This window comes from Nicotiana attenuata, chromosome 1 (genome assembly GCF_001879085.1).
Source record: "Nicotiana attenuata strain UT chromosome 1, NIATTr2, whole genome shotgun sequence".
In the NCBI taxonomy this organism is placed as follows: domain Eukaryota; kingdom Viridiplantae; phylum Streptophyta; class Magnoliopsida; order Solanales; family Solanaceae; genus Nicotiana; species Nicotiana attenuata.
In genome coordinates this window covers 25714938-25738691 of record NC_031989.1, presented here as the reverse complement: position 1 = coordinate 25738691, position 23754 = coordinate 25714938, and the positions used below count along the sequence as shown (strand labels likewise).

The following is a 23754-nucleotide window of genomic DNA, read 5'->3' as shown; positions in this document are numbered from 1 at the left end:
AGAAAGAAAGAATTGAGTCACAAGATTAACGATTTTTTTTAGTGTAAAAGTGATTGTTCTCCTAGAATATTCCATTGGAAAGGTTAAAAGTTTGGCTTTGCTTCTAACATCCAAAAAAAGAAAAAAGATAAAGTATAAATAGTTCTTCTATTGTCGTGATAATTGTTGTCCAATTTTCTCAATCTCTTTTTGCTATGTCAGAATTATTCTTGCATAGTATGGAAATTTTGCTTTATTACAGATATTTGAAAAATACATAGCATAAATTACTGCTTGTTTGGAAAGTTGTTACATGTCGTTTTATAATGTATCATATAGTATTGTTTGATGAATACAATTTTTGGATAGATTATATCGTTTGTCATCGTTTCATGATGTCACGCACCAAAATATGAAGAATAAACTTGCAATATTACTAAAAAAACAAGATACGAAGTAGAATCATTATATAAAAAAGTAGGGTAAATGATAAAATATGTTATTTAATAATAAAGAAGGGCAAAATGAGAGAAAAGAAAGGTAACGACGATACAACACCAAATCCGTCGTTACATACAGTGACACTTTTCGTCCTTTCCGTCGATACGTAACAACGAATTTAACTATACGAAATAATAAAATTTAAGTAACAATCAAAACAAGTATGATGTTTAAAGTAACAATACGATACAATACAGTAGATAACAACCATCCAAACAAGCTGTTAATCGATAGAAAGCAAATAATAGCATCATGGAGTGATGATATCCATGAAATTTTAAGAAATTTGTATTTTTAGCTCCTCTAAAAAATAATAGTAGATAAAATATATCGATTTTTTGTTAGCAAATATAAATAATTTCGACCGACCAACTAATTTTATATTTTGCCCGAATGTTAACCAAGTCCACTTTTATGGTAACAATGGAACAGAAAAATATTTAAGGCAATTGAAAAATTGAAAATATATGGAGCTTTCTCTGAGGCAATAATTTTATTGGAGCTCATTAATAATTAAGAGGTTTTGCACCCCATTATCTGATGATTATTAATTTTCTAAATTTTGCTTAGCTGCCCACATTCTTACAACTATTGAAAGATTAGGTGAATAAGTTGTTTCCAGACCAGCTAATCAAGTACAAAATGTTTTCAAATAATTAATACTGACACTCTGTATAGGATAAGAATAACAAATAAACCACACAATAATAATAATAATAATAATAATAATAATAATAATCTGTCAACATCCCTCTCCCACTCTGGCCCATATTTCCAGAACACTCTTTTCTTTCCCTGTTCAAGAGTCAAGACACTAATAATATTCTCATATAGTACTGTCCATAATGTCATTAACAAAATAATTATTTTAATTAGATAAATTAAGATTAGACCAACCCAATAATTAATCATATCATTTCAATAAGTTTGTCACACTTTTATTTATTTGTGTAAGTACTTACTAGCACTCAATATTTATAGTAAAATATAATTTTGGTTCAGTAATTAAAAGTTGAAGTAAGAAATACATATATTAGTTGATATATATATATATATCATGCATTCATTCGTATTTGATATAAAATACATACCATTATTTTTTGTCAAGAGACTAAATATATTCTCATAGGTATCGTTTGGTTGGCAAAACACGTTATCCAAAAATTAATTATTTCTAGATCAGTTATTCTGCGATTATTATCCCACTTTCCCATATGAATAAAAATAATACTACAATCCCGCAATAACTAATCTTAGTTATGTCTCGATTTTATTTCAACCAAACATAGGATAAACCCATCTCAAATTTAATCCCGAGATTAGTTATCCCTTATACCTCGTACCAAACTAGCCCACAGGATATGACACATAATATGTTAATGATAGAATAAAGGGCAGTCCGGTGCATTAAGCCCCGCTACGCATAAGGTTTGGGGAAGGGCCGAACCATAAGAGTTTATTGTATGCAATCTTACCTTAAATTATTTTTACGACTCAATCCCATAACCTCTTGATTACATGATAGCAACTTTACCGGTTGCGTGAAAGTTCCACTCACGATTAATGACAGAATGATTTTGCTAATTAGGAAAAAAGATATAGACCGACCAACTCAATAATTAACCAGACCAATTAAATAAGAATGTCACAGTTTAATTAATTTGTCTTCATAATGATTTCTCCACTATAAAACAACCACAACCCTATCTTTTCTCAACACCAAACTTGGTTTTTGTACTATCCACTTAGCACAAAAAAAGAGAGAAAAAAAGAAGAAGCTAAGTTTAGTGAGTGTTCAAATGGCAGAAAACAAAGAAGAAGATGTTAAGCTTGGAGCTAACAAATTCAGAGAAACACAGCCATTAGGAACAGCTGCTCAAACAGATAAGGATTACAAAGAGCCACCACCAGCTCCTTTGTTTGAACCAGGGGAGTTATCATCATGGTCTTTTTACAGAGCTGGAATTGCAGAATTCATGGCTACTTTCTTGTTTTTGTACATCACTATCTTGACTGTTATGGGTCTTAAGAGATCTGATAGTCTGTGTAGTTCAGTTGGTATTCAAGGTGTTGCTTGGGCTTTTGGTGGTATGATCTTTGCTTTGGTTTACTGCACTGCTGGTATCTCAGGTTAGTTTTTTCCTTCCCATTTCTTGTTTTTTCGTAGTTATTTTTTTTAGCCGAGGGTCACCTCTCTACCAGACCCCACTTGTGGAAATACAAGTGGTTGTTGTTGTCGTTGTTATTGTTGTTTCTTAGTCATTATCTTGCTAAAGTTTTTTCCTTTTCTCTTATTATACTTCTAGTATAGCCTTTTGTGGCACCATATTTGAGCTTGTAGTTACTTATTTGAGCCTGTTTTTAGTAGTTTAAAACATGTTATTGGTTTACTTTACTATGTCAAAATTACAAGAATGGTCGATTCTTGTTGGTTCTAAGTCATTACCTTGCTAAAGCTTGTTCCTTTAAATTATGGCCTTTTGTGGCTGATTCTCTTTGTTTTCCCTTTATTTTGCTCACCATATTTTAGCTCGTAGTTACTTACTTTGTACTTGAATCATATTTTTGTCAACTAATTTAATTGATTCTTGAGTATTTATAAAAAGATTCAGTTTTTCCCTGTTTTAGAGGTTCAAGACATGTATTTGGTTTACTTGCTGTGTCTAAATTACAAGAATGGAGTTTTCCCTTCCATTCTTGTTGGTTCTTAGTCATTTGCCTTGCTCAAGCTTGTATCTTTACCTCTTTATACTTTAATACGACCTTTTGTGGCTAATCCTCCTTGCTTATTCTCTTTTGCTCACCATATTTGTGCTCTTAGTTACTTGCTTTGTATATCATACTTTTGTCAAGTAGTAATTAAATGGATTCTTGAATTTACTTGCAAAAAAGATCAGTTTTTTCCTGTTTTAGAGGTTGAGAACATGTTTAATGGTTTACTTTCTCTGTCTAAATTACAAAAAGGGGAGTCTTTTCCTTCTTTGATTTGCCTTTTGGACATATGGGGTTTATATATTTCTCTCTAAAACTGACTTATATTGTGTTTTGAAATAACAGGAGGACACATTAACCCAGCTGTGACCTTTGGATTGTTCTTGGCAAGGAAACTGTCCTTAACCAGGGCTGTTTTCTACATAGTGATGCAATGCCTTGGTGCAATCTGTGGTGCTGGTGTTGTGAAGGGATTCATGGTTGGTCCATACCAGAGACTTGGTGGTGGTGCTAATGTTGTTAACCCTGGTTACACCAAAGGTGATGGCCTTGGTGCTGAAATTATTGGCACTTTTGTCCTTGTTTACACTGTTTTCTCTGCTACTGATGCTAAGAGAAATGCCAGAGACTCACATGTTCCTGTAAGTATTCTATTGTAACTTCATATTTAACATGTTTTTGGTTCAATATCATTACTCTTTTGTGATATGAAATTGCTTATCTTGAAAATTTACCTGTTAGATTTAGTTTTCATTTGACCCTGTACTTGTACCTTTCCTAAGCCGAGGGTTTACCGGAAACAACCTCTCTGCCTTCTTGAAGGTAGGGGTAAGTTTTGCGTACACTCTACCCTCCCCAGACCCAACTTGTGAAATTACACTAGGGGTTTTTTTTGTTGCTGTTGTTGACCCTGTACTTGTAAGCTTTGGTATAGTGGGAACAGTGGCGAAGCTAGGAATTTCTCGTATTCAAATTTGAAAGAAGTGAAAAAAATTCCCGATAAAGGGTGTTCAATATGTGTTATATACTTCTAAAACATAATATTTTATCTATATACACAGTGCAATTTTTCGACGGGCGGTCGACTGACCACCCTTGTGACCATGTGACCATATGGCTAAGTAGAGAATTGGATGTAAATTCTACTTGAATCTGTTTTCCCACTTTCTTATCTGAATTCAGTATTACTTTGTGCAAAGGTCTTTTGGGGAAGCTGAAGTTGTGGGGGTGGGTGAGTGGATTGGTTTTAGGATAGAGTTTAAACAAAGTGAAATTTTTATTTTTATATTATCAGGAACTCAGGATGGCTATAAGTGACTGTCCATAATAATAAGAGTTTATACATTAATAGTATGAAAACTTTTTAAGCTACTATGGTAACTATTTATAAAATTATTTATAAAAAGTGAAATTAGTAACCGTGAGAAAAGGACATGATACCTACATGATATGTTAAATTAGACCGATAGTGTAAAAGTTATTGTATACAAAAGTTAAATTATTTAGGACAAGCGGTCTTACTTTTTTGGTGCAGCAAAAATGATGTCCATGCTAGCATGTGGCATGTTTGGTTTTGTTAGCAAGTGCTTTTAGTTGGTGTTGTGTGTTATCTTGGTGGGCACCCATGCCATTGAAAAATATGATATGAGTTTGGCTAAAGATGGTGATGTTCACGTGAATGAGCTACTGTAGGTTTGGCTCTTTTTGTTGGATGAAATAATGCAGGGATTCACCATATCATAATGTTGTGGTCCTAGTTGTGTTTGAAAGAATTCTCATCTACTCCAAAAAGGGTTTAAAATTTATTCTCTTTCTTTTAGAAAAGTTGAGAAAAGTTGTTGTAATGTGACCATGAGGTCACGGGTTCAAGCCGTGGAAACAGCCTCTTGATGTAGGGTAAGGCTGCGTACAATAGACCCTTGTGGTCCGGCCCTTCCTCGGACCCGCGCATAGTGAGAGCTTAGTGCACCGGGCTGCCTTTGTTTAGAGAAGTTGAGATTTGGGTCACAAGTCATGCTCTTTGGTTGTAGTATGAAACAATGAGTCCTTACCACCAATCTAACCAAACTAATAACATATAACTTGTGTGTTGACGATCATCTGTAGTTATCTTTTTGGTGATTTGACAATATAACTTTACACTGTTCAGCGTAGAGACATAAAAATTCTTATTAAAAACAAGACATCATTGTGAAAATTTTGGATGGTGTTGCAGATTTTGGCACCACTTCCCATTGGATTCGCGGTGTTCTTGGTTCATTTGGCCACTATTCCCATCACCGGAACTGGCATCAACCCTGCTAGGAGTCTTGGAGCTGCGATCATCTACAACACAGATCAGGCATGGGACGACCACGTAAGTGTTCAATCTAAATCTTAAGAAACATTTCTTTCTCTCAAGTTGGTGTGAACGTCATCGTTATTGTAACAAAAAAAAAAAAAAGAACAATATATCTTTTTTGTGGCATGGTAAAGAGCTATAGCTAACAAGTTGTAATTTGTTTTTGTTGATTTTCAACAGTGGATCTTTTGGGTTGGACCATTCATTGGAGCTGCACTTGCTGCAGTATACCACCAAATAATTATCAGAGCCATTCCATTCCACAAGTCTTCTTAAGTTTGCTCAAGAAGCCTTAGCTTTCTGAATTTTCAAGACTTTGTACCTTTTTTTTGGGGTTAAATTTTAATCCTCTCCTTCTGATGTATTTGTAATGTGGATTTTCTTGTGTTCAAATGTCTATTCTGTGTGTAAATTATCAGGTTATGTTGTATTGCACCCTATCAATGAAGGTTCTTTATTTTATCCTATTACTATTAGTACTCTTCCCCCTCCCCCTGGATTTGAACCAGTTAATGCTAAAGAATAGGTAGAGGTAGCAAAGTTGACAATAGTCTTAGGTTCAAATTTTAACTGTCACACACATAATTTTTTAATTTATGTCGGTGTGAGGTAATAGATACTCGATAGTATATGTCTATAGGAAGTTATGACCTATTTACCTATACAACAAAAGCTAAGCAGAGTGTATTGTTAATAAATGTATATTCACATACATAGTGTATTATATATATATATATATATAACATACCTGTATACTTTTTGGTAGGGAATGTAATTAATTTCGGCAGTTCAATTTATCTTCCATAAAATTATTTTTTATGGCCTTACTCTATCAATCACAAAAATAAAAAGAAGGAAAAAGGAAAATACATTTGGGGAATTAAATTCAATTTTCAAAAGGCTTTTACATATTTGTAATTGTAGATTATTGCACTTATTTTCTGGACCTTGCATTATTTTCATCAATATCCAACGACGACAATCGACCTTAATAATTCCTTTTGATATGAGTACTTACATGTAATTACGTTTTAAATGATTTGATAGTAAATTCTTTTTCACCTTGTCAGTTTAATAAAGTAAGACTTTAATAATAATAATAATATCAGAGTAATTTACCCATAATTTCATTAAGGTAAATATTATAATTATTCATAATAATATTAAGTTGATGGTGTAATTTTTGCGTGTAATCCACTCTAAAAAGAAACAAATAGTGGATTGCCTTTGCCTTTTTCCTTTGTTGTTTTATAGGTAAAATTCTTGGTTTTATCAATACCTCTGTGCCCAAGAAAGAAAATTTGTCTTTACTCTTTAAAACGTAATAATATAATATACTAGTAATATATTAGATTTCATATTTTATAGAAATAAAGAAGTAATTACAGCATTTCCTTGATCTACACTAATCAACAAGTCAACACTCCAAAGAAAAACTCAGAGCAAAAAAGATGTGGATTTTTGGAAGGAAAGGAGGATCTGGATTTTCAGCTTCTTCTACTGCTGAAGCAGTTACTCAAGGAATTGATGCTACTGGCCTCACTGCCATTGTTACAGGTTCCACCACCCCCCCCTTTTTTTTTTTTTCCCATTTTATCTTTTTGAAGTTTTTGTTTTTCTTCAATACCCATTTCCCTAATGTTTTGATTGACCAATTTGGTATCTGCTTTCTTTAGTTTTTTTTTCTTTTTCATTTGACTCTATTATTTTCTTATCTGTATACTGTATTAGTTCTCCACTTATTGTTTGTGGTAAAAGGAAATATGTTGAACTGTGCCTGCTACTTTAGTTTGTTATTGTTGCAAGAGGCCTTGGAAACAGTAAATGAAGGTTAAGGCTGCGTACAATAGACCTATGCGCGGGTCCTAGTGCATCGGGCTGCCCTTTTATTGTGTTTGTTGATATAAACTCGGTCCGTGTTTCCAAAGCATGGTTCTTTTTTAGCCCGGATAAAGGAGGAGGGTTGTGGTAAAATGATGGCCAATTTAATAATTGTCCAATATGATATGAAAAATTCTCTGAATTAATTTTGCTGGACGTGCTCGATATTCAATGAAAGTGGAATGGATAGAGAGGATTCATATAACTGAGTCTAACTAGCTCAGGATTGAGGTGTAGTTGATTGACTGTATTTATTGATATAACTATTAGTAGAAGTTAAATGTGAATATCAATGGCAAGAGATGATCATCTGGCAACTAACTAGCAGAGTTTCAAAATGAAATCCTTCTTACCTGTTGGCATTTTTTTTTTCCAATACTGCAACTGGGTGGTAGTAATTTGTCGCTGACATAGAAGATTTTGAATTGGGGAGTCTATGATTTTAATATTGTTTCATATAGATCTCTGAAATTACCAACTTATATAGCCCATGGAATGCCATGTTTCACGAGTGAAACAGCTATTATGCGATAGAACAAGATCTCCTATCTACTTTATTTTATGTTTTCATAATTACCAAGAGATTAAAACTCTATTGGTTTCAAGAATAAGTTTATTTTTCAGTAGAGTTTCATATTGCTTTTCGGGAATTTAAGAGGGTCATTTTGAATTTGGATTATTGCCTCTCCATTACTTACTAGCATATGCAATGCAAGCCGACCTAAGGCTTATTTTTGTCTGGATCTTTAAATTTTCAGGAGCATCAAGTGGTATTGGTGCAGAAACGACGCGTGTCTTTGCAATGCGTGGCGCACATGTAGTAATGGCAGTTCGCAATGTAAAAACTGGCGCAGAAGTTAAAGAAAGTATTCTTAAAGAGATTCCTCATGCCAAAATTGATGTAATGGAGTTGGATCTCAGTTCTATGGCATCCGTTAGGAAGTTTGCATCAGAGTATAACTCTTCTGGCCATCCTCTGAACATCCTAATGTAAGAAAATAGTCCTTTAACTGTTTTAAGGGTGCAATGCACAGTCATAATTGGACTTCTGCATTCATGTTTCGTCCATTGGCATAGCTTGGAATGAACATTGTCCACTCTGCCTTCCACCTTAATGCATGAATATTAAGAAATTAAATACCTCTTTTATTTTTGAAGCAATAATGCAGGGGTTATGGCTCCGCCATTCATGCTTTCTCAAGACAACATTGAATTGCAGTTTGCAACTAATCATCTAGGTAAATGAATTTATTTCTAATGTCTGTTTAACGTATCTTAGTTTAATATTCACATTCATGAAGAATTTTCAGAATACATAGTCATTCCTTGACATGGTAGTTGGTACAATACACGGATCCTTAGATTTGACATTTTATCATTTTGTTTTACTACTATTTTATGAAAATAGCATAATGGTGAGAGGTATATTCGTTGGCTTGTAGACGAGCTTTTTCATTAAGTTGAGCTTCTTGCTTCCATATCAAGGCTAGTTAGTGTTTGGGTCTTAGAAGAGGGGAGGTTCTCTGTTTGATGTATCTTATGGCTACACTTTTTAACCTACAAAGTCGTTTGTACTCAGAAATTGCGTCAAAACCTTTATGACTATAAAAGGTGAAACTGCTGCCATTGTATAACCAGTGTTTTAACGATATCAGTCTAAGAATGATCCACCTAACTTCGGGGAGATCATTCTTTTTTCTAATTATTATCTAAAATATTACATTTTACCAATAAATAAGAGACTGATCTTCTTGAAGTTACCCTGGCTTTATTTGTCAATAATCAGATGTGTACAGCCGTGTGTGTTTTGTTCTCTTGGACTTGTTAAAAACTAATAGGATGGTTTCAGGTTGAAGTACCGCCAATATAAGAAGACTAGTATTGTTTGTGCAGGTCATTTTCTTTTGACAAATCTTTTGCTAGAGAACCTGAAAAATACAGCTCAACAGAGCCACAAAGAAGGAAGGATTGTTAATGTTTCATCAATGGGACATAAGTTTACATACCGTGAAGGAATTCGCTTTGACAAAATCAATGACAAAGATAGGTAGTTCATGGTTGCCCTCTGGCCTCTTCATATTCTTACTACTATTCAATTTATCTCTGCTTTGATACTGGCACAACTTCAATGATAAAACATAGACGTAGCAGTTTTAGAGTCTGAAATATGAATTTTAATTTGAAGACTGGGTCTAAAAGTGGGGCTATATGTTACTTCTGATTTCTAGTTTGGATTTAGGTTGTTTATCAAAGAAAAAAAGAATGTGGCAAGTTAAGTTTTTGGACAGTAGACATTATTTTGGAGAAATCCGAAGTTGAAACAGTATTAATTCCTCGTTCTATCTTTTAATTTTCTTGCTATACTTGGTTTTGCAATATTCAATGTTGTTGTCAATGCTTCAAGTTTTTGTACTTCAGATTTGTTGGTTGACGAATATATAGGTGTCAGTTTTATTTAACAACCTGTTTGAAAGTAGAGCAGTATAAAACTGCAAATTATAACAGGAAAACAGAATGAAGAACCACGTACTGACACATTAGATTCAGGATCTGGCAGTGGATCTTTCTTTGAACAAGAGATTTGACGATAATTATTTGTCTATTTCAGTTACACTTCTTGGTATGCTTATGGACAATCAAAGCTTGCTAATATCTTACATGCTAATGAACTTGCAAGGCGTTTCAAGGTAAACTATTATCTTCTGGTTATTGAAGCTTCTCTTTAATTCTGCGACGGGTAACTAATTGAACATTTTAACATCCAGAGGAAACATTTAATTATATCAATTCGATCTTATGTCCATGTCTAGGCTCTTCTCACCAATTGACAGTTTCAAAGTGGCATTATTATTTAAAATATTTAAAATATAAATAAATAAAAAAGTGGAATTATTGTTTAATTTACTAAGATTGTACATTTCAACAGTTCCCACCATTTATGTGCAAGTTTTAGTTTTTCATTGATCATCATCCTGGTACCAAAGTGTAGGAACTAAAGTAATTCGTGAAAGAAGACCTTGCATCCATCCAAGTACATTATTCTTTCCCTTATTTTCAAGCCCCTTTCCTTAAGCTGCGGCAGCATGTTGCTAAGTTCTAGCTATAGATTTTGGTTCATTCTTGATATCCTGGGAGTATCACAGATAATCTTGTATCCTATACATCATTTTATGCAAAAAGGTCAGTTAATTTGAAATTGTTTTCCGAATAATGATACAACCCAAGAAATGTTCACAGACAATTAAGCGACAATTTTCTCATTTGAATGATGAAATTGTTATTGTGTCTCAGTAAGAGTAGATGACAATTTTTTCATCCATCATGTAAATTCATTTCGTAAAGGTCAATGCCACTTGTTCGATGTGAGTTTTGCCATGTGTTCGATATCTTGCAGTTTTGCAATCACCCTTAAAGGATTTTTTAAAAAAACAACAACAACCCAGTGAAAATCCCACAAGTGGGGTCTGGAAAAGATTAAAAAAAACATAGAGTAGAATAAGAGGGAAGAGCCTGTAGGCAGGTGTGAGGAATGGTGAGAGCCATTAGAAGTGCAGCTTCCTGAGTAGCTTCTCAGCCTTCAGTCGCTTGTTGGAAATTACAAGGTGAATAATTGCATTTGTCGTTTAGCTTGCCTGCCTAGAACCGAGTGTATTCTTAATAACCTTACAGAAGAATTCTCATAGTTCTACTTAGTTTTGTTATTTGTTTTACCTGGTCAGTAATTGCAAAAAAAAAAATGTAGTTTACATTCCTGAACTGACTCTGAGGACAATTTGGTACAGTATGTACATGAGCGACCATGTGCGACCGCTGTTGCAGTATAGCTAAATCTGAGTATTTCCTCATCGTACATAAACTTGTGAGTTCTTTTTCCTTGATAAGGTGCTTGGAGTGGGTTTCTGCTTTATAACACAAGAAAGATAGAAAAGATGACTTATTTTCCCAAAGTTCTCTTTTACCAATGGCTCAAGAAATCATGAATTCTTCCTATTCTAATCACGACTTTAAGTGCAACTTCTATCTCAAGCCTCAATGTTTGATTGTTTGGCGACCAGCTGTGGATCAGCAAACTTACTATTTGAATATTTTATTGTTGTTAGTTGTACCACTATAGATGATATTGTGCTACTTTCATGTGATACAACCTGACTTGAACATACCCACCCAAGGGAACATTATAGTCAATGAAATTATGAGTTTATGTTCAAGATGCCTAGGCACTTATGACACTGTTAATTCCCTGAAAGCAGGTTTCTACTAATTCTTTAAAAATGACGTTTAAAGCTGTCCTAGAAGGAATGCAGTATGATGAAGTCGATCTCTGTTCTTGTTAAGGATTTGCTCTAATGCTACTTGTCTTATAGGAAGAAGGACTGGAGATAACTGCAAATTCGCTTCACCCAGGGGCAATTAATACCAACCTCATGCGTCACCAGAATTTGATTGAAGGTAATTTTTTTCATCTTCCACAGTGTTTCTTATTGTTTTTATCGCATGTCTCATGAAATCGTAACCTTCAATCCTATTTTAAAAAACTACAACTGCGCTAGTATCTGTGTTTTGGTTGGTTTGACGAAAGTTAGGTTTGTTGCAACTCTCTTCAATTGAAGTTGCAAGACAATTGCATTAAAACTAATGTTTGATTTCGAACTTCTTGCAGGCATAGTTAACTGGATTGGCAAATATTTTATTAAAGATATTCCACAGGTGAGTAGTTTCTTGCAAATACATAAGATATAAACTGTCTGCCACAAGATTTTACATTTGTTTTCTTATATGTTTCTCCCTTGATTCTAGGGAGCGGCAACTACGTGCTATGTGGCTTTGCATCCTCAGGTGAAGGGGATAAGCGGTGAATATTTTTCGGACAGCAATGTTGCTACACCAACTTCTCATGCTACAGATACAGAATTGGCAAAGAAACTCTGGGATTTCAGCTTGAATTTGACAAACCCTCAGTAGAAACAACGACAACCTTGGTTTATAGATTCATAATTTCAGTATGTGATCATAGTGTGAATGTTCTTCACAAGTTCTCCTATTTGTCCTTTTTGTCTTTTCAAATACTTTTTGCTTCTTATGGACTATTGAAAGTAGAATGATGACTATCTTTATATACTCGTTAATTGACTATTGAAAGTAGCTGCACATACATCAAGATGACAAAGATTTGACCTTTTCGCGAAAAAGAAGAATGGATGAGAATCAATATGGGAATATTAGCCTATGTTGCTCGGACTCTTTGAAAATGTCACTGGGTGCATGTCGGATCTTCTAAAAGTAGTGCATTTTTGGAGGATCTGACACGGGTGCGGCAGGATTTTGGAGAGTCCGGTAACATAAATGTTTGGTCCTCCGCACTACGAAGAAGGGATGATTTAGAGAGGATTGCACCAACCAATGCTTCAATCTCATTCCTTGTTATTAGATAACAAAGTAAATTTCACCCCGAACGAAGAATGAAATGTATCATGCTTTAGCAAGCACTTATTCCTGTCAAAAAGCGAGACTTTACTAAACTATCCTAGTTCTCTATCTAGTAGTTAAGTACTAACAAGCAAAAAGATATATAGGCCTTACAACTATTTATGCAACTTTAGAAAATGAGAGGTATGAAGGCTAAACTGTGTATTTGATACTTCTTTTCAGCAGTTTATAGAAGCAAAATCAACTGATGGATGCCATTAGCCATCATTAGTCAAACACGCTTGTCCAACATACAAGGACACGGGATAAATGTTGATGGATGTCAGTGTTATCAAAGGCACGCTTAAAACGCGTTTAAGCCCTAAAGCGAGACTCAAAATATGTTGACCGCTTCGCGTCGCTTAGCTGGCGTTTCGGTATTGTCATCAAGACTCTAAGGCATACTTCTCCTTGCCAATGAGCATAATTCCGAAGAGGTTACACTAAACAATTGATATTTCACTTTAATGTAAATTTTCTTCAATTTCTTTGTCCATATATTTGGTATTGAACTACACATACTTATATGTAGTTTTTATCCATTTGCGTCTTTTCTTCATTAAAGCTCACGCTTTATTTGCGCTTTGTGCTAAAAGCCCCAACAGACGTTTTTCTGCGCTTCTCGCCTTTGATAACACTGATGGATGTCATTAGTCATCACAGGTCAAACATGCTTTATCTAAGACAAAAGGACATAGGATAAAAGTTGAAACCACATTCATGATTCAACTTCAAAAGTTTACTATTATTACTGAAAGTTGGATTAGACATGGCTTAAAGGGAACCATCATACAAGATACAATAGGCTTTTTGCTGAAAAGCTCAAACGAGTAGTAGAGAGCTTTACTATGAACAATTACCAATAAATTTTATACAAGCAAGCCTGAGATTCCCCAACTAGCCTTTAAAACCAGTCCACCCTGTACAGTAGTATGACCAATTTTTCATATCTGCCCTTCCTTGTATTTCAATCTGATGAAGAAAATATCTATATGCCAAGAGTTTGCAAACCAGGAGCCCAAAAGAAAGTGTGTTCCTAGTACCTCTCTATCATTCTGTGTCTCATGTAAGTGGAACCAAAACTATAAACTTCTCTGAACCAGCCGAATCATACGTCATTGTAATATACTGCTGCATGGCTCCTTGGGTGGTGATCTGGGGAGAACCAAAATAAACTAGATGGTCAAAAGTATCAAGGGAGTCGTGGAAACCATAAGCAAATGCTGTTACAGGTACAAGTAACTTACAATAGCAACTGACAGCAAATAAATTGATATTTTGTGACCGCCTTCTCCTTTCATCCGCCCTGAAACTTTTATTCAGTAAACCAGACTTTTTGGTATACTTACTGTACAATTGTTCCAAGTGATACTTCAAGCGCATCCATCCTTTTTCAGGTGGCTTTTACAGGTTAAACCCCATTATCCCGACCAAATACTGGAGAGCCAGGATTCAGGTCAAACGATGGGCCCAATTTTACTTGATCCCTCAGGAGCTGCTGCGCAACCCTATTAGCTAATACTGACTGTCCCTGATATGGTTGTTCAGTCACGCCCCTTTGAGCCGGGCCCCCAAAATTATCTCCAACAAAACCATTGTCAGATGGAAGTGTTTCTTGGATCAAATGGGATTGAGAAGTCCCTCGAAACATGTCAGGATTCAGATCGTGACTAGTTTCACCATTAGGGTGAAAGCTTCTTTGGGCCCTTGGTGAAGTTCCTATGCCTTCTGATGAATAGGTCATTGGGTTAAATAGTGGAGCAGCACCACCGCCACCACTAAGAGGTGTTGTTGAACCAGATACAGCACGGGGGCTTGATATGGTGGAGGGGGAGAGTTTCCCACTCATATGCTTAGGTGATTGTCCGAAGGCCTGAAATATCAAAAAACATGAAGTCAACCCACCAACACCCAAGGAAAACAATGAGTTTAGCAATGATCAGCCAGAGCTTATTTGCTTAATTTAAATCATGGTGCATACAGTCAGCAGAGTGTTCGTGAGTCCTAAAGGTGGCAGATAACATCACTAGTCCCCAGAAATGATTAAGAAGAGTTCCCCAGACAGAGAGTATCGAGTGTTACTGATGGTACCTACCACAAATGTAAAAGACAAACCTTTGAGAAAAAATGTGTTTTCCAAAAGGAGTGAGTACCAAAGAGGTTTCATATAACTGAATTTACACCAATCTACTGTTGCCCCAAAAGACGTAATGAACCTACTCAGCGCGCAACCAACCAATGTTCATTTGCAAGTGCTTAAGTGATATGAGACCCTCAAAAATTAATCATCCTTCTGAATTTGTTTTTGCTCATTTTTTTGGTTTCTGTAGCCTACTACCTTCAGACAGTAGAAAAAATTGTGTCTAGAAGAACTGTCCATATCATTTCAGAATGTCCTGTTCCTTTAAAGTCCTCAATTTCAAATACTAGTATATATCATCCTTGGATATAAATGCAGTATAGTTGGTTGCAAAATCTTCTAATATAGGTATTATAATTTCTATGTCAACCACAGTGAAACTCAAAAAAAAAAAAAAAAAAAAATCAAACTAGGGAATGTTCAAGAAGAAATGATAATGTCCTTGTGGAAGTCATGCTCACAGATAGACCAAAATCATGGAAGCAGGTACTGCATGTGTAGCTTTTAGTTGCACTGGAATGGCAAGACTGCCAGACGCACAAAGAAGGAAACCTTACCACTGATCTCACGGTAGGTATGAGTGGAGCTATTATTTCTGCAGATTCAGGACTTAGAATGGGTCTTTCCACTGGAACGGTACTCCTGACAAAGGGATGTTCCAAGAGCTGAGAAGCTGTTGGACGATGGAATGGGTTGCGTTGTAGACATTGCCACACAAAATCCTTGCCCTCACCTGAGAGGTGGTACGGCATCGCAGGAAGTTCCTTGCTGTTTCCAATCTTAAATATAGCAGCAACCTATTAAAAATGAATTAGAAGCACAACAAAACATTGAAACTGTTAAGCCTTTGGACCATCATAAACATATTTACTAACCCCCTCATACTGACTCCAAGGTGGTTTTGTCGTTGCCATCTCCAAAATTGTACATCCAAGGCTCCATATATCTACCGCAAGATTGCAACCACTTGAATTTTTAATAACCTGATTAATAAATTAATAAAATGAATTAGTTGAAACACAGAGCTAAACATTGATGAGATAAGAGCTTGAGTAATAGTAATGCAAACCTCAGGCGCCATCCAATAAGGACTTCCCTTGAAAGACAAAGGACAGTATTGACCAGTTATCTGCAAAATGTAACTGAGTTAGCTAATAAGACCTATACAGAATTATGAACAAACAAACATTTCTTCCTAACACCGACAGTCAGTGTTATCAAAGGCGAAAAGCGCAAAAAAGCTCTAACGTCCGTTGGGGCTTTAAGCGGAAAGCGCAAATAAAGCGTGGGCTTTTATGAAAAAAGGCGCAACTGGAGAAAAAGTAAAAGTATGTATATGTAATCTAAGACTAATAATTATACGTATGAATAACAAATATATGGACAAAGTAATTGCAAAAAATTTACGATAAAGTGAAATATCAATTGTTTAATGTCGCCTTTTCAGGATTACACTCATTGGCAAGGAAAACTATGCCTTAGAGCTTTGATGCGACACTAAAGCGCCCACAAAGCGAGGCGAAGCGCTCAACATGTTTTGAGCCTCGCTTCAGGGCTTAAGCGCGCCTTTGACAACACTGCCGACAGTTGAAACTCAAAAATCTTACAAGACCACGTTTTTTGGGGAAAGTGTACTTGGAAGAGATATAAAAGAAATCCTCCTAGTCAAACAATAGAGGACCAAACAGTTGTTATCCAGGTGCAACCCTAGAAATATGCTGTAAATTTAAGATTCTTTGTCCAGAACTTAGACGATTATTTATTATCATAAAACATATGAAAAGTTGACCCACAATCACTTCAAATTTATTGCTTCTGGAGTATTCCCATCTAAGACTGTAAAATTACCATGAATGGCCATATTTCAATTAAGTTACAATATAGCCTCCCAATTCCCAGAGTTAATAAGTATACACTCTTATGCAAATTTCAAGAGATTCTACAGCTTTTGATTCTTGGATTCTCAAAATTGAAAACTCAAAAACTTCATACGGTCCTTATGCATTTTCTCTAACTATTTTTAGGAAACTTTTGCAAGACTCCGGTATTCTCTCGCAACAGGTTTAGAAATAGTAACAATGAGTTCAATTTTAAAAAGGGACAACAGAGATTGTTATGGAACTAAAAGGAAACCTACAGATAGCAGGAATAAGACAATCAGAAAGCAGATCCTAGCACTGCCTAAGTAACAATAATGTTAGAGAAGAAAAAGTGCTTTCCGACCCATATGCAAAAGGTAGACAAACAAGAGCATGCTGCACAAAAAGATCATACATGTTTTGCCATCCCAAAATCTGCCAATTTAACGCGGCCATTTGGGTCAACCAGTATGTTTGCCCCTTTAATATCTCTGAACAAAATTAAAAACTACACATCAGTCATAAGACATATTAATATAGGTGCTCTAATAAAACCAATGCAAAAAAGGTTTGCCCACAAGTACTTTTTCAAGAATATACCTACCTATGCACTGTTTTTTTAGCATGCAAAAATGCAAGCCCTGACAGAATTTGTTTAGTATAACTTCGAATTGCTAGCTCTCCCAACTGACCATATTCTTGAAGAATTTTATAGATTGAACCACCAGAAACATACTCAAGGTATATGTATAGTTTGTCATCTACCTGCAGATGGAATTGAACAAGGCATTTAAGGCCATCTATATCATCATTTAAGGGAATCATGAGATTAAGTGCAAACTGTAACATATTCAAAAATTGAATCATGATTGTTGATATATTGAATAACCTGAGAATAAAATTTTGGAGCTTATCAAACAAAATTTTGGGCATATCAGTACTCAGTCAACTTTGATCTTATCGTATAAATTTCTTTAAATATAAAAACATTTTTATGATTAATTATGACAAGCACGATGCCAGCAGTAACCACTTTAAGAAACTTACCGCCTCAGACCCATAATATTGCACGATATTTGGATGGCGCAACCGACTTAGCAGTGATATTTCCTGCAAAATATTTCTCAATTTATGGTTTCATGAAGATAAATTATGAAGTCAACAACAGAAACACAATGATAATTTTCAAATTAATAATAATAATAATAATATAATATCACAAAAACATCTCTCTCTCTCTCTCTTGCTTCTTATTGATTTTATTTAGCTTCAACTAAGCACTTCGTGTGCTAACATTTATCGCATAAACATTGGGTATAGAGCATAACTTTAGTCCAGAGAAGCAAATATAGATATTTCTTAAAATCACTCACTTGTCCAAGTTGCTGTGCACTCTCTCTTGACTTTGCATCATCTGAAAAAAGTGTTACTTCCTTCATTGCACACATCTCACCACTTTCACTGTAGATTGTTATCAAATATGAATTAAATTAGTGTCTTTTTTGGAAAAGAGAATACAATCATACAAGAACTCCATCAGTCTGCTACTTCCACCTCAGCAGATCATCTTTTAAGTAATATAATGTAAAGCATGCATACAAATCTCAAGCAAAAATGCAGGTAGGAATATTAATAGCACATAGAAGGTAAACATAATAAGAAACAATGGTAAAGTACCGATTACCATCCGGGCTGCTGACCTGTTAAAACCAAGGTACACATGTCCAAATGTGCCTCTGCCAATCAGCCGTCCTTTCTTCCATTGTGACGCTGGGCTTGGAGGATTTTCTATCCTACCAGGACTTCGTGAAATTGCAGGAGCCACTGAAAATGGAGAAAAATGAGAATGAGGAATTGATATGGGAGGAAGAGGCAGCCGGTGACTTTGTTGTTTTCCATCATCAGGACAGGCTGTGGAAGACTCAGCTGATGCCCCTCCAGATCGAGGATGCAAAGGAGTTACCGCACCACTGTGTATCCTTGAGCCAGGACCAGGACTAGTCATTCTGGGGCTAGGTACAGGTGAACACTCAGGACTACACCTACTGTGTGGCCAAAAGGGCTGTGCTGACATATCACCTCCAATTGAATTTTGTCCAGAATTCTGGCCTGAACCTGGACTAGAGCACTGCCCTGATCCTAATAAGGGTATATCTCCATGTGGCTTCCCTAGCCAGAAACCGAAGTTCATGACCGGTTCATGCCCAAATATCCTCATTGGACTTCTTGAAGGACTTGACATTGAGCTGTCAGGAGCACTATAGAAAGCAGCATGCTGAGGAATCTGTAAGTCTGGCACATGAGAGCTTAAAAGCCTCTGCTTAGGAGATGTAGGGATCGCCTGATTGTTTGACAAAAGATTAGCTGACTTCAACATCTCTCCTGGACCTGCTTTGGAGGCAATAGGAGATTGAACCTTCTGCTTCAAACTACAGAAACATTGAGTTTATTTGTTAGAAATGCTCAAAAGAGAAACTCTTAATGACTGCTGTATATCAAATCAGAAGCTGGTACAGCACATTGTATCAGTTTGCACTTACCTGGAAGGACTATTCAAGGCAGTTCTGCTCCCGTTTTTATAATCAGATGTTTGGGGGCTTAGAAGCCGTGAGTCAGTAGGGTCATCACTCTCACTGGAGCTGTCACACGAAACAGAAGCAGTTGGTAAGTCCTCGTCAACCCCTGTAGCAGCTGATCCATATGGAAGACGCCTAGGCGTGGGAAGAGGCAAAGTCAATGATGACTTGGAGACTCCGCTGGTCACTGATTTTATGGATGCAATGTTCTCAGAGTCGACAAGATGTACATAGGAATAGTGACCATCAGGAAGGGGAAGTGGTTGAGAAGAAGTCCTATCAACAAAGCTCTGACAGCGTGAAGCTGGCGTAGATGGTGATGGTGACCTTGAAACCCTTGATTGAGAACTCTTTTCTGAAATATTTTCATTACATCGTCTCCGAGATGATCCAGATTTACCACTTGATTTTTCCTTAGTGAAAATCTTCAGTTTCCTACTTATTGTGTCAATGAAACTTCCCTTGTTGGGTTTCCTCCTTACATCCTTAGATGAAGACTTCCCCCACCATGAACGCATTGCTATATGAGATTATCGTGAGCAAGGACAGTCAATTGTTGCGTATACCAATATTTTAGCTGAATACAACCAGCTAAATAGCTAAATTATATGAGGAGTCCCCTCGAATGCGTCTTTTTGTCATAGAAGCGCTCATAGTGACTAGTTCAGCCCGTCAAAGAGTATCAAAGTTCATTTCTAACCTTTGCGTACACCTACAACCATTAACAACTTTAAGATTAAATTTCTACAATTTAGACAGGGATACAGATTCAATATATGAGTTAAAACAACAAGCATTATATCGACGGCCGTCTGCAAGAGACAATGGGCTAATCAACAGCACCCTTAAGCTATTTATGTCTTTGCAAGCATGAACAGGTAGAAGACAACAAAAATAGTCGGCATGTTAACAATTATCAAATAAAATGTTCAGCAACCTAACAATTAGTTCAACAAGTTCATCCAATTTTAGTTCTAGTAAATTCATAAAGAAAGGAGGCAGGGAGGGGGGGGGGGGGTACACAACAGAAATTAGTGATCCATCTCTTGAAAGGGCAAGGCATTAATAAAACCAGGTACTTTAACATTTGAGATAAGCTCTAAATACAAATTAAACAGAAAACTCAATTCAAAGCACCTCCAATCATCAGCATCCACATAAGTATAATCATTCAGGAGTATATCTTACAAATGCTTCAAAAGTATAAGAAAATGAAAGAGAAAGAAGAGAAGAGAAGAGCCTTACAAAGGCTTAGAAGTCAGTCTTAACTCCTTATAGCACAGCAACTCAGAGGAAATTACCATCAGACCAGACATCTCATATAGCAGATACATCCTCCTAAGCTCCCCGAGAATTAAATCAAAAGGCAACCCTCTTTGTTACCTGGAATGTACGGAATACATGCATGCAAATTATGATGCTAACAAGTTTACTTAGAAAAAAGAAAAAGGAAATATGATGCTAACAAGTGCTAATAATAGATGACTTGGATATTTTTCGTTATGGTTCCTAGTGGATGTGCTCACATGTGCTAACTGAAGTAGTTATCCAGAAAAGGTTTCCTGAGCATATCTGTATGCGTCTGTGTGTGCATGCGCGTGTATGCCACACCATTAGGCACACAATCACAACAATAGACTTCTCAAAATAGGAGTAACTTTTTTTTTTCAAGTTCACCTGAAACTGAAATTATTAGACTTGCAAAGAACATGATTTCCTCAAATTTTAGCAGCAGAAGCAATAAGTTAAAATCTGATCACGGAACAAGATAAAACCTTAACCACCCACTAATTGCAAATAAAATACAATTACATGCATATATTACTGTAATACTGTAATGCATATGTACATTACAGTGAGGTCAACTTAAAACTAGGCTGACTTATGCAAAAGTCAAAGCGATAATTTACTTACTAGGTTAGAAAGTGTCTCTGTTCGCCTTCTTGAGCCGATGGTCTTTCGGAAACAACCTCTCTACTCCCTCGGGGTAAGGGTAAGGTCTGCCTACTCACTACCCTCCCCAGACCCCACTCGTGGGATTACGCTCAGTTGTTGTTGTTGTAGTGCTCGAGCAGCATACGAAACCAAAAAAGGAAACACAAAAGTCAAAGCCCTAAATCCTGACTTGTGAAGACAAAACTTACCTGAATTTCACCTGTGGAAGCAATCAAAATCAATTCTTGATCAATAAACAAAAATCGCCGAAAATGAAACCATCAACACCTACTAACTGCAAATAAAACTCCAATCATTCTAGACTTGCAAAAAGAAAAAAATTCACTCGATTTAAGAAGTGGAAGCAATCAAAAAACCATTTTTGATCCATAAACAATTTTAAGAAAAGCTCAAATGAAACCTTAAATACCCGCTAACAGTAAATAAAACACAATTATGTGCATAAATCACCGTAAGAACTAAGTCAAAACCCTAATTTCTTAGACTCCAAAATTTTCCTAAATCTGAACAAGTCGAAGCAATCAAAATCCATTTTTGATCAATAAATAAAATAATGAAACAAGCTCCAATGAAACCTCAAATAAATCCATTAACTGCAAAAAGAAAAACAGAATTATGTACATAAATCAGTATAATTAGTATACGTTACAGTGAAGTAAACAGAATCTGAGCTGACTTATGCAAAAAAGTCAAAGCCCCAATAATTTAGTAACTTACGGGGTCTGGAAGAAAGTACCGGAATATCATCCCGACCCGCGCCCGACCCGATCTCAAATGGGTCTTTTGTGGCGCCGGTTGCCGGAGAATGAAGTTAAAGTGAAGTGATGAAAGGATTGATTGAAGAGAGTACAGTGTGCATGGAGAAAAGGCTAAGCAACAAATTCAGCAGTACATGCTGAAGATTCTAAATTGACATATATACCCCTGTCAGTTTAAAAGTCAAATATCTTTGAGTTGACTCTTTTTTTAAAACTCAGATAAGTTGACTTCTTTTTTTTCCTTTTTCAAGAAAATAATTTCATATTCATATGAGCTAAATCCAGGAAGAAGTTGTTTTTTTGAATATTTCTGAATTTAATTTCAAATTTTTGTGTTGATCTTTTTCCTAAGCGGAGGGTCTTTTCGGAAACAATCGTTCTGTTTTCTTGAAGGTAGGGGTAAGGTCTGCCTATATTCTATCCTCCACAGATCACACTTGCGATGATCTTTTACATTGGATTTGTTGTTGTGTTGATCTTTTTCCTTATCATGTTCGATCATCAACTTTGTACTTGTAGCCTATTGATTCACGTAAATCTAGTAGCTTTTCAGCAAACCCTACATATGTATTAATATATTAATCAAATTATTGACGTTAAACTTAATTATTATTATTAAATTTAACTTGAAATTGCTACAAGAATTATAGAGTTCAAGTCTTGAATCCGTCTCAAAACATTACTATGAAAAAGAATAACGTGAGACAATTATGGCATTTACCAATTTGTTTAGCGAGACATATATCTTATGCAACTGAGTTTGTTGGACTTGCTATAATTCTTCAACTAACTGAACGGCAACCGAAGTTAGAATTAAAAACAAAGGCTATATGTTGACAATTGCTGAAGATAGGGGTGGGTATCACTCATGAGTTGCCATTGACTGTTTTAGTTTAATTTGACATTATTTTGATGGCAAAGTAGAGCACTTGGACAAATGCACATATTCATCTTTCTAATAATTGTGTCGTTGTGCTTGGGTTGTGGGGCTTAATGTGTTCATCGGCATCTGACCCTGAAATGTGGATCTGTACTTTTGGTGATCTTTCAAATGACGTTGCAGTACGTTCCCTCTTAATCCACCACACGCTCTTACCATGAGGTATCTTACATTAACGTAGAACACAGTTAAAGAAGAGGGGCTGTTCCTGCAACACCATCTACCCCGTTCAAATCAAATGAGTCTACGAACTAGAAAAATGGCAGCCCGATGCACTAAGCCCCGCTATACATGCACGGGTCGGGAAGAATCTATTCAAATAGTTTAACTGCATACCTCCATAAAAACCTTACTTCTTTCTCGAACTCTTCCTGTCAAATGAAATGTACGCAATTATATATCAAAAGAGATACTAATGTTTAAACAATTTTAAAAAACAACTAACTTGTGATTGATTACTTAATTCAACCTCTCTGCTCAAACAGAAAGAAAAATGTATCAACTCTTGTATATATATACATACATAGTTTGTATTAATTTCACCAACAAAATTAGAGTTACAAATTCAGGTTACTTTCGAATTTCTTCAAGGACTATCATCTCCTCCTGTTCTCTGCATACAACCAATATATAAAGATATTGAAA

The 23754-nt window shown here is 35.7% G+C and overlaps 3 protein-coding genes across 9 annotated transcripts; 2 read left to right on the top strand and 1 right to left on the bottom strand.

Moving 5' to 3' along the window:
- On the top strand, positions 2143–6000 carry LOC109221149 (probable aquaporin PIP-type pTOM75). The gene is made up of 4 exons (XM_019385643.1): positions 2143–2610; positions 3538–3833; positions 5408–5548; positions 5714–6000. The coding sequence occupies exons 1-4, from the start codon at positions 2280–2282 to the stop codon at positions 5807–5809; spliced, it is 864 nt and encodes a 287-aa protein (XP_019241188.1). The 5' UTR covers positions 2143–2279; the 3' UTR covers positions 5810–6000.
- On the top strand, positions 6802–12568 carry LOC109221074 (short-chain dehydrogenase TIC 32, chloroplastic-like). The gene is made up of 8 exons (XM_019385557.1): positions 6802–7090; positions 8173–8404; positions 8573–8652; positions 9308–9461; positions 10023–10101; positions 11779–11863; positions 12075–12121; positions 12212–12568. Exons 1-8 carry the CDS (start codon positions 6985–6987, stop codon positions 12374–12376), a joined length of 948 nt encoding a protein of 315 aa, XP_019241102.1. The 5' UTR covers positions 6802–6984; the 3' UTR covers positions 12377–12568.
- Positions 13576–22286, bottom strand: LOC109220674 (mitogen-activated protein kinase kinase kinase YODA-like). 7 transcript variants are annotated; one of them, XM_019385323.1, is made up of 15 exons: positions 22129–22285; positions 21370–21610; positions 20982–21132; positions 20701–20838; positions 19420–20167; positions 18580–19308; positions 18253–18340; positions 17927–17989; positions 17484–17644; positions 17295–17370; positions 16090–16149; positions 15896–16003; positions 15578–15817; positions 14128–14753; positions 13576–14035 (listed from the first exon to the last, which is right to left on the bottom strand). In XM_019385323.1, the coding sequence occupies exons 5-14, from the start codon at positions 19971–19973 to the stop codon at positions 14292–14294; spliced, it is 2541 nt and encodes an 846-aa protein (XP_019240868.1). In that variant the 5' UTR covers positions 19974–20167; positions 20701–20838; positions 20982–21132; positions 21370–21610; positions 22129–22285; the 3' UTR covers positions 13576–14035; positions 14128–14291. The 7 variants fall into 7 exon arrangements, with proteins under 7 accessions (XP_019240868.1, XP_019240975.1, XP_019240813.1 ...); XM_019385430.1 differs by lacking the exon at positions 20982–21132 and having other exon boundaries at positions 18580–18703; positions 18848–19308; XM_019385268.1 differs by lacking the exon at positions 20982–21132 and having other exon boundaries at positions 21370–21685.